The sequence below is a fragment of the Cygnus atratus genome, chromosome 5, assembly GCF_013377495.2.
Source record: "Cygnus atratus isolate AKBS03 ecotype Queensland, Australia chromosome 5, CAtr_DNAZoo_HiC_assembly, whole genome shotgun sequence".
Classification (NCBI taxonomy): Eukaryota; Metazoa; Chordata; class Aves; order Anseriformes; family Anatidae; genus Cygnus; species Cygnus atratus.
In genome coordinates this window covers 35,508,132-35,525,616 of record NC_066366.1, presented here as the reverse complement: position 1 = coordinate 35,525,616, position 17,485 = coordinate 35,508,132, and the positions used below count along the sequence as shown (strand labels likewise).

The 17,485-nt window shown below is 45.9% G+C and overlaps 1 protein-coding gene across 1 annotated transcript in view; it reads left to right on the top strand.

Moving 5' to 3' along the window:
- Window positions 1-9,225, top strand: part of DAGLA (diacylglycerol lipase alpha) — a 34,699-nt gene extending 25,474 nt beyond the window's left edge. The window contains exons 14-20 of the mRNA XM_050711294.1: window positions 52-194; window positions 1,805-1,873; window positions 2,902-2,974; window positions 4,068-4,264; window positions 4,630-4,759; window positions 5,771-5,952; window positions 8,298-9,225. Of these exons, the coding sequence (XP_050567251.1) occupies window positions 52-194; window positions 1,805-1,873; window positions 2,902-2,974; window positions 4,068-4,264; window positions 4,630-4,759; window positions 5,771-5,952; window positions 8,298-9,225 (1,722 nt within the window). The remainder of the gene's footprint in view (window positions 1-51; window positions 195-1,804; window positions 1,874-2,901; window positions 2,975-4,067; window positions 4,265-4,629; window positions 4,760-5,770; window positions 5,953-8,297) is intronic.
- The last annotated feature ends 8,260 nt before the right edge of the window (window positions 9,226-17,485 follow it).

Sequence of the window (17,485 nt, the reverse complement as noted above, 5' to 3'; positions counted from 1 at the left end):
AAGTTTCTTTTTGGTCTGACTTCAATTTCTTCTTTTGTTTTTCATTTTCAGGGGAGAGGAACAAAACACTATGGCCTGATTGTGGTTGGCCATTCCCTAGGGGCTGGCACAGCTGCCATCCTGTCCTTCCTTTTGCGTCCGCAGTACCCGTCACTGAAGTGCTTTGCCTATTCTCCCCCAGGTGGGCTGCTGAGGTAGGTGTTGGGTAAGGAGGTCTGGTGACAGGGTGGGGGGTGTAGCTGTAGCTGGATCAGATCCTGGTTGTGATGTTCTGATGAGTAGTAAAAGAAAGTCTCTGCCCTGAGAAGCATGTAGAAAAATGTAGCATCGGTTTATAGGACCTGAGGGTTGTTGGCAGCCCTTGTTCTCTACTATAGTTTAGAGTTTAGGATATGATCACAGGTGACCACTCCCAAATATTCAGCTTTGTTTACTTCTATAGCTCTTATTTAACCCTGACTAGTGGGAAACGCAAGTTGAGTAGACAGAGTGCAATTTCCTTCCTTATTGTTTGCACAATGACAATGTGTCCTCTCCCCATCCTCTGTGAATAGGTGTACAGAATGGGAGATGAAGGCGTTTACATTTGGTCAAACATCAGATCAGTTTGGGCTCCTTTTGCAACTGACAAAGAAATTGGCACTTCCAAAGTGTGATTTCTGTCATTCTAAAGTGGATGCCTAAAATAGTTCAGAGGGATTGTGCTGCTTTGTTGCCTGTTTCTCTCCTTTGGTTGTAGGGGGAACCTAGGGTAGCTGCCTCATCTCTGAAGAGAGGTATTGTGAATTTCTCCTGCTGTAAACTGGAGCAGACCTACTGATAGTGTTATTTACATGGCAGCCAAATAACATCTCACTTGGTTGCTGTGAAATAAGGTCTTTCCAGTCGTGATGGGCACTGTGAGTGCACTTAGAAGGACCTATGGATTACAACCTTCTTGTTGTAGTTACTGCATCATGTTCCAGCAGCAGCCAAGGGATTTTAACCATCCTGCTAATGATTCTGGACATCAGCATGCCTTATTGTGACAATAATGCCTAGTCATCTGCAGCTATAGAGGAATTGCTCTGCAGAATGTTTCCTGGGAGTTTTTTTTTAGCTTTCTGCTCAGAGCTTTCTCTCCTGAGTTCCCTTGATAGCACAGGTCAAACCGTACTGTGCCACCTCAACTGTCTGAGTTCAAGGAGGTGCCTCTGACTGCCACACTTCTGTTGCACTGTGCATCGTGCCCAGGATCATCTCTAGGTCAGTGGTGCTGGCGGCCTCTACCTGTGGTGACTGATTCAGAAGAAACGTCTTTAGAAGGTGGCTGACTACAGAATGAGCTCACGGAGTGGAAGCTTTGATTCCCTCTTGTCTTGGTGCTCAGGTTGCTGCAGGAAGTAGCCATTTTAGTTCTACTACGGTGTCTTTTTAGAGTAGTCTCAAGAGCATGGAATATCTTCTTCCTCTCTGATCACCTGGCCATTCCCAAAGCACAGGAAAACCGCTATGAGGTGTTGAGTTAGAGAAACTTCTGTTTCTAACTATATGCAGAGCTGTTCACAGGTAAGGAAGGAGGAGGTGTGCTGTTTGAGCTATACCCTTACAGAGCAGTGTTGCTTGGGGCATGGGATGTGAATATCAGGCTCACCTTTTTAAAGCGTGCAAGTCCTGAGGGCCTTGAGCAGCTTGGGTTGTGTGTTTTATGACCCAGGTTCGTTGTGTAGTAACTTCTCAGATACCAGTGGCAAATTGGGAATGAAGTGCAGTTTGCTGCTAGTGAAACCCTGTTTGCTTCTTCTTGGTCCTGTTTCTCTTCCAGTGAGGATGCCATGGAGTATTCAAAAGAGTTTGTGACTGCAGTCGTGCTTGGCAAAGATCTAGTGCCCAGGCAAGTTGAGAAGTGTCCAAATTTCTTGATAAATATCTGCTTTTCTGTACCAAAGTCACCTGTTTCCTTTCAGAAACACCCAGATCATACCTGTCTTGTGTACTCATTTACCTATCCTTGTATGCTTCTCACTTGTCTTCCTAGTTTGCCTGTATAGCTGTGTCTTTTACCTGGACACCTATATTAGTGTTTCACACACCTTCTTATAGGCATATCCCTCCCCAACTCTGAATCAGTTGCCTGTATGATAGAAAAAAGTGAATAGCCTGCCTCTGTAATAATACTCATGGTGGTATTTGATGTGTCAGTGCTATCTTCCCGGTTGTCTGTGTTATCTCAGACCTCTTTACTCTGCCCTGAACTACATGTGCTGATTTCTTGTCATCTCCCTCATTTCTTGTCTTGGCATTTCTCACCTCTCATTGTTTGCTGTGACATTCTGCTGAACTAGGGGGCAAACAGGGCATTGAACTAGGAGCCAAACAACCTCAGTTTTATTTTTACCTCAGCCCTGTTGTGTGACTTAAGATAAATTCTCTATGTACAATATTAGGCATGTAGAGTTCAGCGGAGGAAAACTACTACGATGTTCAATATACCTCTTGTTAACTTGTATAACAAAATCCTGTCTATTCTGAAGTCTGCTTAATGGCGTTGTATAGCTCTGTGCCATCTTTCTGATTTGTGTTCTGTAGCATCCTATGCTTCATTTGTTTCTTGCTCACTTGTTTCTCTGATTGCATCATTTCCCTCATCTGTTTATTGACCTGTCATATCTGTGTTCACCACTCTGAGTCTGCTATTGCGTTTCATACTTGTTTGTTGTCACAGTGGTTTCTGTGGCCTTTTACCCTGGTTACTGGTCCCAGCTGATGCCACAACTCACCTCTGGAGTGAGCTACGTTATGGCGTTGTTGTTTCTTTTGTAGCATAATTTCTCATTCTTCTGTGCTGTATGTCTCTACTATCCTGTTACCTGTCTGCTGTTCCTTGCCCAGCTGTTGTAAACTTGTCTTCCTCTTTTCCAGAATTGGTCTCTCTCAGCTGGAGGGATTTCGCCGTCAGCTTCTGGATGTTCTTCAGAGGAGTAACAAACCAAAGGTAAGAATGAAGATTAACAGACCCATGAAGGGAAGCGTCTGAGCAGTGATGATAATAGCTCCATGTCACATAACAGTGCTGCAGACTTCTCCTGCACCCTAGGTCTCCTCAGGTCCACCAAGAGTGTTGCTGAGGTAACCAGAGGAGTGATGGCAACAGCAAGAAGACACCTAGAGAGGTCTGGGTTCGGAGTACACTCTGTTTGCAGGCTGAGTTGGAGCTCTGTGATAATTCTGGTTTATGTGCTGTAACTTCACTGTTACATGTCTAAAACAACTGAGCAGGAAGTTTTCTAATCTCCGCCTGTTCTGAAGTCTCTGTTCCAAGCCTAGCTTTTCCTGGCCAACAACAAATGGTAACAGGCCGAGAAGTGCAACAGTTACCTGTGTCTGGGCATTGCTGTGTGCTCTCTGGGTGGTGCCATCCTAGGACAAGCGGCCTGCTAATGTTTTGGAAATAAGAAATGTGTAAATTTGTTCTTCCCTTGTCTTCTTTACCATTACGTTGAGATGGGAAAAGCATAAGACTTGAAGATGCTTAGGGGTAAAATATTCTATAAATGATCCGTTGAGGGTAAAAAAACTGAGCTAACGCTTTTCTTGATAGAATTCTGTGGTTTTGGGCATTTTTTTCAGATTTTAGGATTTCTTTTTACGCATAAAGAAAGACATAAAGGGAATTTTTGTCTGCCTAAGTTGTATAGTCTTGCTTCTATTGGTACATTAAAAATTCAGATTCTGTCTACCTTGCTTATCCTGGAAGATAAGCTATCCATTGGTGGACAAAGATGTGTTTGCTCTAGACCCCTAACTCTACAAAAAACATCCAGCAAAAAAAAGATGGACAAGATTTTGCCACTTTGAAGGTTAAAATTGTGAAAGGAAGGGAGAGAGAAGTAATTTTTCTGAGCAAGGTTGTTATCTCTTTGTAGGTCTACTATTCAAGCAACAGGTGCATGAGCTCTGTTTTTCTCGTTTCTGGTATTAGGTATTCAGTTTAAATAAACCTACCTATAGTGTCTCCTGAGATGGCTCTTTTTCTCTGATCTTTTTCTCTTCTCCATATTCTCCTTCCTTTCCCTTGTGTTGGACAGTGGAGAATCATTGTGGGTGCTACAAAGTGCATACCCAAGTCAGAGCTCCCTGAAGAGACAGAAGAAAACTCAGTAACGAGTAATCGCCTCTGGACCCATCCCAGTGATCTGACTATTGCTCTGTCTGCAAGCACGCCGCTCTACCCACCTGGCCGCATCATCCACGTGGTGCACAATCATCCTGCAGAGCAGTGCTGGTGAGTATGCGCAGAGCTGTGAAGCCAGCCCATGGATGGGGGGTTGAAAAACTTCTGTTGGAAAAGACTTCCCAAGAGAGCAATCCATCTATGAAGGAGGTGACTTTTTTTCACTGCCTTATGGTGACAGTGATCGTGTCTGTGCTGTGAGGATAGAAAGATACTTGTGTTGCTGTTTGTTAGTGCAGTGCTTTAGAGCAACGGCAGTAGCATGTGTATTTAATATTTCCTCCCTCTATTTTTCCTCCTGTTGTTTTTTCTGTCTCTGTAACCTTCTGTTTTGCGCTTTTGCATGCCAAAACATTGGCCTGCTCTTTCATCCCCTGCTCCCCATTTTCTCCTCTGGATCCCAACTCCTCTTTTAGTTGCTGCGAGCAAGAGGATCCCACTTACTTTGCTATCTGGGGTGACAATAAGGCGTTTAATGAAGTGATCATCTCACCAGCGATGTTGCACGAACACCTCCCATACGTGGTCATGGAAGGGCTCAACAAGGTAATGCTGAAAATTGGGATCAGGGGGCGGGGAGGGGTCACTCAGTTCAATAGCATGGACTTTGGCTTGAATGCGTAGAAGGCCTGGGTTTGGGCAGGAAAGGCTTGGCATGATGATGCTGCTGAGGTGAGCTGTAGACATGAAATGTCCACAGAGCCAAAGTTCTGTGTGTGTACTGGAGAGCCAGGAATCCTTTTGGTGGGGTTTGGGCTTATTCACTTTTAATGCAAGAGCACTTAAAATGCCCTAATAACACCAGTGCCTTATCACAGGCCTTCAGGTAGTCCTCACCCAGGAGAGCTGGCTGTTTAAATACACAAGACCTTTCCGTTTGAGGGGGAGGAGGAAAGAAGATTGTACTCTGGGCCATTTATGTGCAGGCTATTTGAGTCAAACGTGATGAGGTCTGGAAATTGAATGTAGATTTCAATCCCAATGCCCAGAGTCCCAGACTAGGTCCTCTTTCCAATTTTAATGCCATAATAATATGAGGTTGGGTGGTGTTCGGTTCACTCTCTCAAAGCTGCCTGTTACAGCATGCAGTTCAAGTGAAATTTAGTGAGCTGTGACAGCACTGGATGTCTGTGCATGCAGCTGCATGGGGTATTTCAGAAGTCCTCCATGCTACTGTTGCAGCTGCTCTGTTAGTCTGCAGGGTGACTGAGCTTATGCTTATGTGTAATGGTTGTGGAATGAGCCTCTGCTCCTAAACTACAGTTTGTAGCCATGCAGCTCTGCCATAGAGATTTAGCCAAATCTTCTCTACTGTATTGGTTTGAAAGCTGCTCCTGCCAGCATCTCTGGACATCTCCCCAGCACTGGATTCCTGGCAGGATAGAGTACGTCAAAATTCATTGATGTAATCATTTATGTCAAGACTTTGCTCTGTGCTTGTGGAACACCTCAGTAAGAAACGATGGCAGATCCAGCAGTTTGGAAGTTTTGAGCTGAGAACAGCGAAGTTGCTGTCTCCAATGAAGCACTACTGTTCCTTTGCTTGCCTTGTTATAGGTCTTGGAGAATTACAATAAGGGGAAAACAGCTTTACTTTCTGCTGCCAAAGTGATGGTGAGTCCTACAGAAGTGGATCTTACCCCAGAGTTGATCTTCCAGAGTCAGCCCTTACCTAGTGGACCCTCAGTGCAGATTGGAACTGGAGCCATAACAGTGGACAGAAGGAACAGCAGTACAAAGTAAGACTATATCTTTGAGTTCTTTGTAGGATCGTTGGCTCCCCTGTGGGTCCACTGTGATCGATGTTAATGGGAAGAATAGATCCAAGGGCTGCCTGTATGGGACTTCCACTTTGCTTCAGTATGTCTTGTGTTATGCTAGGGGAAAAATGATCCTTTGTGTTGCTTAAGAATCTGCTAGTGCAGCAAGGTCAGGAGAACCTAGAAGTTGAAGGTACGGAAACTTCCTTTTCTTATCAAGGCAAGTGGGATTTTCCCTGGAACCACAAAGATGAAGTTTGCAGTCTTGCAGCCAAATCTCTGTTTTCCTGTTTGAATTAAATGCTCAAAGATGGCCTGCGGCACTGATTCTTGAAAGCTGAGCAGCAGTGTCAGCCATGAGCTTACCAGAACATTTGTGTGTAAAGTTACTTTATGAAAAATGACTTGCATAATAGTAAAAACTAGAGAATCTGGGAACATGGATACAGATTCAAGTGTGTTGGTACAGGACAAGTATAAAGGCAGCGTAATGTGAGGGGAGAGCAATTGATGTCCTGTTCGTGAAGGACAAGAGCAGGAAGCTCAGTCTGGTGGAAAGCAGGCAAGGGAGAAAGGCACGAGTGCTGGAAGCGTTCCTGCAGGGATTTATTTTTTAAAGCTGGATCATCACTGCTTTGAGCAGTGACATTGGTATTCTGGCAACGGCCAAAAGGTAGAGGTACATCTTGAAGGCATACCAGGGATTGGCTTTGGGGAAGAGCTTGTAGGGTACGTAAACAGCTTTACATCCAGGAGTGAATGACAGTGAGACTCCTTGCAGAATTTCAGATAATGTTTGAGGCATGCAGAATACTACAAATTTGCTTTCTTTGTTTCTTGCAAATATATTAAAAAAAAAAAAAAAAAAAGTGGTCAAAGACGTGCCAAAGAATTGGAACATGTGAATTCAGGTCAGAATTGTGCTATGCAGATGAAACAGAAGTGAGAAAATGAGAACAAAGTAACCTGGTCTAGTGGAAGGTGACCCTGCCCATGGTGGTGGGGCTGGAACTAGATGATCTTTTAAGGTCCCTTCCAACCCAAACCATTCTATGATTCTAAGATGGTTTGTAGTTGGAGAGCAAATAGGAATCATGATAGAAACAGAAGGCCATCTTAAGAGGCATTCATACCTTTAATAATTTTGTAAAATGAAAACAGCTCTGTGTATTCTTGCAGTTGATTGCCATAAACATTCCTGCTTGCTTTCCCCTCTGTACGAATTGTGCCCTGCAAGGGTGAGGTGCAGAATGAGCTCATAAGAAGATATTAAGGAATTGCTAGAGAAAAGCAGTCTCCCAGCCCACGTTCCACATCTAAGTCTAACTGTGCATTCATACTTCAAAGTGTCCTTAGTTGATTCTTCTTCAGTTCTGTGATGCAAACATTCAAAATTAGTGTCTGTTCCTCAAACGAAGAACAAGTTAACAAAACTCAATTTTATCATGATTTATAGAACTAACAGTAAGACTCAGCTTTTTGTACAGCTTCTGTTAAAAACAAACAAACAAAAAAAACGGACGATGGCACTGTAGGCAAGAGAAGATTGTTTCTTTGCAAGGGAAGAACGTCTGCTATGGAGGTTTCAGGTAGAGACCCAACACGAAGCTGTGTGTATCTGGGTGGGGTTTCGGAGGAGGCAGGGTCATACGGTCTGTCGTGTGATGCACGGCTGGGTGTCCTTGAGATAACATGAGTGAGATGTACATTTAAAATAAAGACAACAGCAAATGATATAAAAATGATAGGGCTCTTGTTGCAGAGTGAGTGGTCAGAGATGGTGAAGGAGAGCTTAGACAGGAGCAGAATAGAGGCCATGATGAAACAGCAAGAGAAGGAGGTATCAGCCAATGTTTGGCTACAGCAAGGCTGAGAAAATGAACTAGGTCAAGCAGCAGGGACAGGAGTGGTGCTTTCTATCACAGCAGACCCAAGGTACTGCTTCCTTCTGAGCTGAGTGAAAGCAGAGGAATCCTGAGATATGAATATGAAGGGGAAAGGAACAGAGGAGAGGGCAGAGAGGCTATGGGGAATTGTTAGGGGGAAATGTTGTAGCCTGGTTAAGTTTAATTCAAGATCAAAGTTAGTTTACTGCCTCAGACTCCCTCTTTTTGGGATTCTTGAAATCTGTTCTCAGAACATTATTACTCTTGAAATTGAAAGAGATGTGTACTGCAGGTGTAGATCGCTCTGGTTAGAGCAATGACGTGCCCTCGGTGTGCACAAGGGAGTCTGTGCCCCAGGCTTGGTTCCTCTGGCTGTTCTGGCAGCTTTTGGTTCTGTGGAGTGATGCAGTCTCACATTGTCTCTGTTTCTCGTTGCAGGAGCAAGTCCCATTCTGAAATTAGCTTGGAGGGGTTTTATGAGACAAAGCCACTTTCTCCTGTGCAGAAAGACCCTGTGGAGCTGCTGCTCCTGGATACAAAGGAACGTCTGTCTGTGGAGCTACAGGACCGACGTGCTCCTCTTGCAACCATGGAGAGCCTCTCTGACAATGAATCCATCTACAGCTTTGATTCAAGGCGTTCTTCTGGTTTTCGTAGCATCCGGGGCTCTCCCAGCCTCCATGCTGTCATGGAGAAGGACGAGACGCATTGCTTTTATATAGACCCTGCTATCCCTGAGGAGAACCCCTCCCTCAGCTCGCGGACAGAGCTGCTGGCTGCTGATAGCCTCTCCAAGCACTCCCAGGAGACTCAGCCCCCTGAGAATGCACTCAACAGTGGTGGCACTACCCCCCAGCGACGCTGCAGCGAGGAGGGGGCCAGCAGTGAGGGGGACCGTGTTTCCTTAGCCCCTCGTGAGGAGCTGTCCCTCCAGAACGGACGGCTCACTGATGTTCCCAGTCCCCAAGTGCTGGAGTTTGCTGAGTTCATAGACAGCCTCTTCAATCTGGATAGCAAAAGCAGCTCCTTCCAGGACATCTACTGCATGATGGTGTCTGATAGCTCCAGTGACTTTGCAGAGATGCCCAAGTCTGTCAGTGATCAGGAGATCCTGTTGAGGGCACAATATGAACCCAACCTAGTCCCAAAGCCCCCAAGGTTGTTTGCAGGCTCAACAGATCCTTCATCGGGCATCTCTGTCTCACCCTCTTTCCCCCTTAGTTCATCTGGAGAACTCATGGACATCACTCCCACAGGCGTGAGCAGCCAGGAGTGCCTGGCCACTGACAAAATCCGGACTTCCACCCCCTCTGGGCATGTAACCAGCCCTGCCAAGCAGGAGGACCTCATGATTTCAGCCCTTTAGTGCAGGGCAAAGGGGTGCGGCTCTGAGAGCTGATCCCGTAGGCTGCGTGCTGGGATAATACTTGGAGGAGGTGGTCATCAGGCAGTTCAGATCGGCGGAGACAGCTGGAAACATTCCTTCTGGGGTGACACGGTGGTGGAGGATGGATTGTGCTTGAGTCCCATGCTTATAGCTGGGATAAGAAGCATTGCCTCACAAGGTCTGCTACACTGAGAGGGTCTGAGTCAGTAAAGGTAGATGCAAGTTCCCTACCTCAGCCTGTCTCATTTCATATAAGAGGCAGATTCCTTGCCCAAGGGCACCTGCTGAGTTTGGGAGCGAGATGCCCTGCTTCAGGGAGTCCTCTGGGGTAAAGCTTCTCTGAAGCTTGAGGATTAGATAGACAGAAGCAAGGGGGCCAGGCCAGATCACCCCCTTGGTACCGTTTCAATAGTTTTGGAAATGAGCGGATTGAGACTTTGGGCCCTGTTGCACTATCATGTCAGATCTGGCCCAAGATCCAATTCGTCACACTTCCATGGGGATTGCTTTCCTAGGACACACTCTTGTTTTAAAGCCATTGGGGCTGTATTCTCTCCAAATGCAGCCTCCCTTTCCCTGGCCAGGCACAGCAAGAATCAGTCTGGCACTATTTTCTCTCCCCTGAGTACTTCTGTGTTCAGTGACCACCAGGCTGCTCCTGAGAGGAAAGGAAATTGTTCTGAAGAGCCAAAAGCCCTCTGCCATGTCCCTCCTTTGCTGGAAAGAGTCCTCCTGTGGATGCCATCATCATCACTTCTCAGTTCCCTGGACTGCTCTGAGCTGGCGACGTTCCTACAGGACTGACAGGATTCTCATCTCGGAGCTTCATGGATGGATCAACTTAAAATATTTAAAAAGGCTTGTCAGCACCCAGCATTATTTGCTAGCTCCCTGCGGAGCCTGGGAGCCTCTCCTGGACCCCGCTGGGTCTTCACACCACCCGTATGCAGTAATCACAGATCAGTGCCAGCCTCTGTCATTGGGAGTTCAGGGAAAAGATGAACTTTTACTAAGTATTGAAATTTTTTGTATGTTTACAGAGCTGCTAAGCTTTATGGAAGGTATTTATTAAGCAAACAGGGAGGCTTTCTCTAGGCAAGAAGCATGTTCATTCTGTCCTTCCTGTGCCATTCCCTCTGGCGACTGAGGGGGAGAGAGGGTGCGCAAGTATGACTGCGAATCCCCTGCTTTTGAAGTGGAGTAGGGTGTTGGGAGAACCCCTTGGATCAGAGTCTGGGGGAAGCTGCGTGTCCCTTGCCCACCCTCACTTGTCCACCTCCCTGTTGCACAATGTGTTACAAAGCTGGACCAAGTCATCAGCAAAACTACCTGAGCACTGCTGTGCAGAGCCTCGGTGCACAGAGGAGCCTGCTAGAGCTATCTAAGCAGTGAATTTCTGATGGTGAAAGCATGTATGAAACTATCTAGAAAGTTAAACATACTGTTACCTGGTGAAATCCTTTAACTGACAAAACACCTTCATATCAAAGCTCAGCGGAGTTACCAGTCAGTCTCACTGGAGCTCTGTCCTCCCTCAGTGGAAGAGAAAATCCTCTCTTAACTTCCCTGTAATGCCAGGGATGTTACTTCCCCCTCTTTAGCTGTGGTGTTTCCATTGTGGGAGGATGCCGTGCTTCCCAGGAGCTTGGTTCATGACAACTCCCTGGGCTCCCGGTATCCCTCAGCCTCTGGCTGCGTTTGCTGAGTGGCCTCTGGAAGCCCCAGTGATGGATCAGGGCTTTGCTGGCCTGGGTGCTGCACAAACCAGGCCCGAGTGGTATCAAATACCATCGCATCAGAACGGGAGTCCTTTAGAGCCAGTGTGCATTGATGTAAATGACTTCAGGTGCACAGAAATGAACTGGACTTTGTCCAAGTGCTGATCTCCCACTCAATTTAATGTGGGATACTGTACCCCCTGCTCCTTAGAAATTACAGGTCCTCTAGAATTGCAGGGACTTTGTTAAACAGGCAGTAAAATATTGTCCCTGTGCTTTGGGTTCCAAAGGGGACCTCTTCTATACAGTCTTGAATTGGAGGGAAGAAGTCCCTCTGAATTCAATGTAATTTGTAAAAGAAAACACATTTCATTCTGAGCAACAAGAAGTTACTTTTTGGTTTGTAGGTCCTTCAGAACAGAGCAGTGTTCCCCTTGCTGAGAGGTTGTGTAGTTCAAGAGCTCACACAGAACAGCTGTGGAAGTGCCATCAGGTCATCCACTATTGCAGACCGCAGGGTAAGGCTGAACTGCTGCAGATAGCCTAGAAGCACTACTAGAAGCACTAAAAAGGTGGTGTCCAGGAATATGTACAATGAACTGGGTAGTTTTGAGGGGAAAGGGAGCTGAAGCATAGGGAGACTGAGGCTAGCAGGCTAGCTCAGCTCCCAATGCAGACTGCTGACATGCACGTACAGTGGGGAAAAGGATTCAATCTTCACTTCTGCCTTTAATTTTTGGCAGAAGGTGGGTAGTAATAACACTTAGCACTTCGGCAGAGCATTATATCTGCAAAGCACTTTACAAACATTGATGAAAGAATCATCTCTGTCCCTGGCAGTGAGGTATTAGGAGAAGTCTCTCTGAGACTAGGTAGAACTACTGGTGCCCTACCCGAGGATGGTGGGGAGATGACTCAAGGTGAGGAAGGTGGATAGCCTCCCTCTTACAAAAAAGTTGTTTCAGTAGCGACCTGATGATGTTTAATGGGTCGCAATATTGCACTAGAAAGTCACTTCTGACCTGGGTAGCTCCCTTATGTCCTGGAAAACACAATCATTGTGTGACTGTTTCCTTCTCTGTGCCATTGGAACTGCGTCCTGGGGGAATGGGGTGACCTTGTCCCAGCCAGCTGTAGCAGGAAACAGCTTGGCATGCTGGATTTTTCTGTTTTGTGCTCTGTGATTATTAGGCTTCTTTTGAAAAGCCTGGAAATGCCTAATGCTTGTGACCTGGCCTTGCCATATACCAAGGCAGTAAAGGTACAAGAGAAACCTCAAAGTTAAAGTTCTAGTTGCATTGCATTGGGGGTGATTCCTGTTTTCCATTACTCTGTTGACAAACAGATCTGTTCCCAGTCCTCACAAAAAGCCCTTGCTAAGTAGTTCCATGTTCTTTGCATTATTTCTGCTTTAAATGGCTGAGTGTCTTCATTCTTATCCCTCCTATGCTGTAGGATTGTTTGGACAGGCTGGTCTCCTATTCTATCCTGACAAAGTATACCTGGAAAGGTACAAATGCATGCTAAATCTGTAGCTACCTCCTTCATTCATACTGCATACTACTGCTTGCTTTCTCTGCCCTCACTCCACACTCTCCTCACTCAGCTCCATGTGTAGCTCTCTTTGGAAATGTGAAGCTTCTTCAGATTTCTTAACCTCTCAGCTTCTGGTTCCTACTCTTAAGCTTTGTGCCTTTTAATGTTTGTATGCTTCCTTGATATTTCAGTGGGATGTTCCACCCTGTGAGGAGGCAATGCTGGAAGAGCAGTTCGTAGTGCCTGACACGCTGAACCTCAGTAAAAACAGGTGATAGTTCATCCAGTTCAATAGCACATCCTTAAATCCCCTGAGGTTTATTGGCAGAGGAGTGGAGCTAAGACCACCAGGTTCCTGGAGAGCAGAGCGTGGGCTTTGTGCACCTTAAAAGCAAAGCATAGTAAGTGAAGCTATATACACCAATGCAGCTTTGCCAAAGAGTCTAGCACAGTCTTTCCACAATCCCCTGGTGCAGCAGATTTCAGCTGACTGCATAAGAACAGGACTTGGCATGTTTGTTCATGATGTTCTCAGCAGACAGTAGTGGAATGTGATCCCAAGGCCTTGAAACACTCAGGGGCAACAAGGAGGGCCGTTAGCTAGGTGTCTGTTGAACTCTGTCCAACAGCTTAGGGAACAGCCTCTGACCCTGCCCCGAACTTGCTCACAGGTTGTGAAGGGTTCGGTACTGCTGTCTGGTTTTCACGTCTACAGGCTGTCCTCCAACCCTTTTGGGTGTGTCCACTGTGGAAGAAAATCTCTTTGATAATATTCTAGGAAGTTTTGATAACCAAGCCCTTAACATGTAATGCTGGCTGGCTGCATTTTTTGGAGGCTCTTCTGCATCAATAATAATTGCTTTTATTATTGTTTTAATTGCAGTGGTGCCAACATAGACAGGATTCTGCTGTGTTTATATGCACAAGTGCTAAACAAAAGGACAGCCCTTGCCCAAAACCTAGTATTATCCCCTCTCCTTCTCTGTGGAGCTTCCCTCTCCATTTGGTACGTGTATTTTCTCCTAAAGCTGTCACTCTAACCTTTCCTCTTCTCCATTCCTGTTACCGAACCAGGAGCTACCGTACCTGTCGTTGTGGTTACACCATCTCGGGATGATGGTGTCAGTGGTGTCTTGGTCCACGTCCTTGGCAGCACCACTTAAAAAGCTATCCCCGATGATCTTGTGATGACCCAAAACGAGGGTGAACGGGATTCCAGATGCTGTGTGTCTTCCCAGGATTCTTGATTCACTTGAGAAAGCTACTGCCTTCTGTGGCAGATGAGGCTATCTAGAAAGGTCAAAGCATTCTCAACACCAAGAGGGTCATTAGATGCAAATGTGGTCCAGTTGACTGAGATGCCAAAGCTAGTTGTGAGCACAGGTATTCAAATCCAAAGGTTCCCGTTTATGTGCTTTTATGATGTTGTTACGTAAATTGCAATAGCAGCTGCAGATCCCAAGCAGCAGTAGGATTTAAGTGGGAAGTAGTTGCTGCTGCCAGTGAACAATGGCACATGAGAAAGGAGAAGCACCAGGCATGTTTGGCGCGTGTGTGCTCCTTGGAGCTTCTCCTGCTGCGGGAGTCTTTTGTTACTCTGTACCTGGTCTCCATCAGAGGAAAGAGAACAGGGCTGTTGTGTATGAAGCCCGGCAAACTGAATGAATATGGCACTATTTTTTTAGGTGTTTTTTTAGGTACTTTTTAAGGTACTCCTAGTAAGGTTGCCCTCTGCTCAGTTTCAGTGTTTGTAATCTGGGCCTAATTAGGAGGGTTTTTAAAATCTTCCCTTAATATCTTGGATGATTTTGTTTTGTTGTCAGGTGTCTTTTTGATTTGTCACTGCTCTGGATTCAGTGGTCTCAGTCTTAATGTTCTCTGAAGCTTCTCCATGTTTTTGATTAATACTGCTTCCCAGTTTTAAATTCATTTTAATCCTTGCTGCACCCTGTTTTCAGACTGAGTGATGAGCTCTATACATGCTTGAGAACATCCTGTTGAGTTGTAAAAATGTCCTCTTGTAATATATTCTTCATGCACTTAACTGATATTAATTGTTGCTGAAATGCATGTGTTGGTGTATTTAGAACTTTCCTTTTGTAGCTATATCATTGCAAGGAAGACAGGGAGAAGGAGCTTCAGTCTCAGCCAGCCCCAAATGCATGTTTTGTCCTTTCATCGTATTGGCACCCTGATACTTGCCACTTTCCTAGGATACTTGTCAGGTCTGGTAGCAAAACTGGATGCATGTTACCCTGACTATGCAAACTGCCTGGGCTCTTCTATGGATTTTAAAATCTGAAGAAATAGATTTCTAAGTGTAGTGAAATTTGTGGGGGTGTCTTTTATCTACTGAGTTACAAGCTCCTGCTTGTTTCTGCTGGATGCCGTTTGCACATGCAAGTACTGCGTATACTTGTCAGTGCTGACCACATCTAGATCTCGTGAGGCCTGGGACACTGGAGGGCATTCTAGCCTACCCTGTTGCATTTCCACGCTCAGCAGAAGCACTTTTGTGTTCACCCAGAACCCAGGAACTGGCTAGCCTGGAGCTCTGCTTGGTGCTGTGTTCCCGCTGTGCTTATGTATACCCACTGCTGGAATATTCTCTTGCCTCAGCAGTAAGAGGACATTGTGGCTGCAGCATCTTTTCTTGCTTTGCAGCAAGGCTAGCAGTAGTATTTGATCTCCTTTTTCTTTTTTTTTTTTAAAGGGATGATCTTCTGCAGGCAGTAGTTGCAACCATGTTAAGCCACACAGGCTGGTAATTTGCCAGTGAAGTGGTTTACATTTAAATACTTGAAAAGTTTTCAAAGACCTTTAAAAAGTCTTCAAATGTAATGCAAATACTGGCAGACATTTAAAATAACCTCTGGTCCTCAACAAACCTAGCAGCTTTACTTTTTGCTTAAAAGCTCTTTCGGCTTTCCTCCCTTCTGTAGCATTACACTTTTCTGCTCAGACAATTGAAGTCTGAAATGCCTTTTGCTGACAATCCTTCTATGCTGTCACTTGTTTGTTATCCCTTCTCCTGTTTAAACTTACCCCACCAAAGCTGGATTTTTGCTGAGCTGTTTTTTAATTATGCTGCTGCCAACAGACTCTCAGAACTCCACTGTAGGAAGTCTAAAGACAACCTCTGCAATCCTCTTTCTCATAGGAAAAGCATAGGGTGAGTAAATATTTATTGTCTAAATGCTTCCTTGGTAGTTCTGTAACAGCAGAAGTAATGAGTTACAGAAATACCAGGAAGCGACAGGAAAATGGTAGAATAATTAACACACTGAACCTGAAAGCTCAGTGTAAAAACAAAGATTTAACAGGCATATGTTTCTTAGCAGGTGAAACATCAGCTTCTTCCCTGTCTGCAGTGTACAGGTGCCTCCTTACCTGCCTAATGAAAGGGAGGGTTGGAAATTCAGCAGTTGTTTTGCACACACTGCTCTGATGCTCTGAATGAAGGAGTATGCACCTCTGAAGCACTGGAAAGCATCGTCTGAATCAGGCTTTTTGCACATCTTTCTCAGGGCCCGTTCAGTACTGAACTGCAGAACTGGATTTAGGGAAGAACTGCATCTCGTGCGCCAAAGCTCCCCCTCATGGTGCTCCTGCGTGGAGGAGGCTATGCTCTGTGTCACAGGCAGAGTGCATCCTGTTGGGAGGCAAGCACTGCTCTTTCTCTGCAGATACGGGAGGAGGGAGTGAAGGGAAGATCCCATCTAAGAGATGGGACTTAATCTGGGTGTTCCTTGCTCTCTGGTCAGGCGGTCATGCTGACATTATAGTTCGTTCATGTGAGAGGTATGTGAACCAGATCGTACTGATATTCAGTGATGTCCTTTTCCCCTTGCCAGCTCTAGAGTGGGTGGTGTGCCTGCTCCGTTCCCTCCAAGGGAGGAGCTGCTGCCCCTTGCAGTGAGATGTGACAGGTTGGATGGCAGGGGTCAGCCTGAGCTTGGTTTGCTTCAGAGTTTGATATTCCAGTTCAGAGCAGGGCCTTCGCTGCCCAGGTGGGTGGGTATTACATGAACCAGAACCAAAACCCCTCTAATTTGTAAACTGTTGGTAGAATTGAGAAGTGGTTTAAGAAGGAGATCTCTCATTGTATGACAGTCGCCCACTGTGCAGAGAGCAGTATGTTCTGCAGAGCAGCAAAGCTGTTGGCTTTCTTGTGCGGCTGGAGCACTGCAGGCTGCCAAACTTCTGCGCTTCTTTCTTCACCATCTCCCGACTGTATCCGCATCCTGCGCTTCCCTAAGAGCTGGTATGCTCTGCACATAGCATGAGAGGATGTTGCCAGCCTAAACTTTGGCTGCTAAAGGCCTTGCATACTGGAAATACGAAGCAATTGAGGAGCAGTTCCTAGCTTGGTCACAGTGACTTGCAGTCCTAAAAAGCATCAGGAAATGCAGCTGTCCACGAGCACTTTGCTGTCTCCATTGTTGTTGGTTTCTTTTCTGCTTATTCTCTTGAATTCATGCCTGTTGTGCCTTTGTTTTCCATTGGCTTGAGGTGCAGGCCTCCTGCTTGGGATCAGACAACTACCTTCCTCTCCCACTTCGTGGTGTTTCTTCTCTGGCTGTACGAAAGGAAATGTGGTGTGGCCAGGGACTGGTTCAGAGTCATCTTTGCTACAGGTCCCCCTCTTTCTGCCTCAGCTAGGACTTCTCAGATTTCCTCACTGTCCCCTGCTCACTCAGGTCATCTCCAAGTGCCAGCAGCAAAGCCTGACCTGAGGCAGGATGCTTCCTCCTACCCGCACCGCAGTTACCCTGCAGCCCCCTCCTGTGCGGTAGGAAGGGAGGACTTCCCAGCATTTCTTACCTGTGGTGTATGTGACCTCAGCCAGTGTTTAACAGGTCTGTTCGTGAGTAAAACTTCCTCTCAGGTCTATTCAGGAGTAAAACTCCTCTACTCAAGATCTGACTTTTTTTTTTTTTTTTTTGCAAGGACTTAAGCTGAAAGGGACCTAACACATTCTGAAC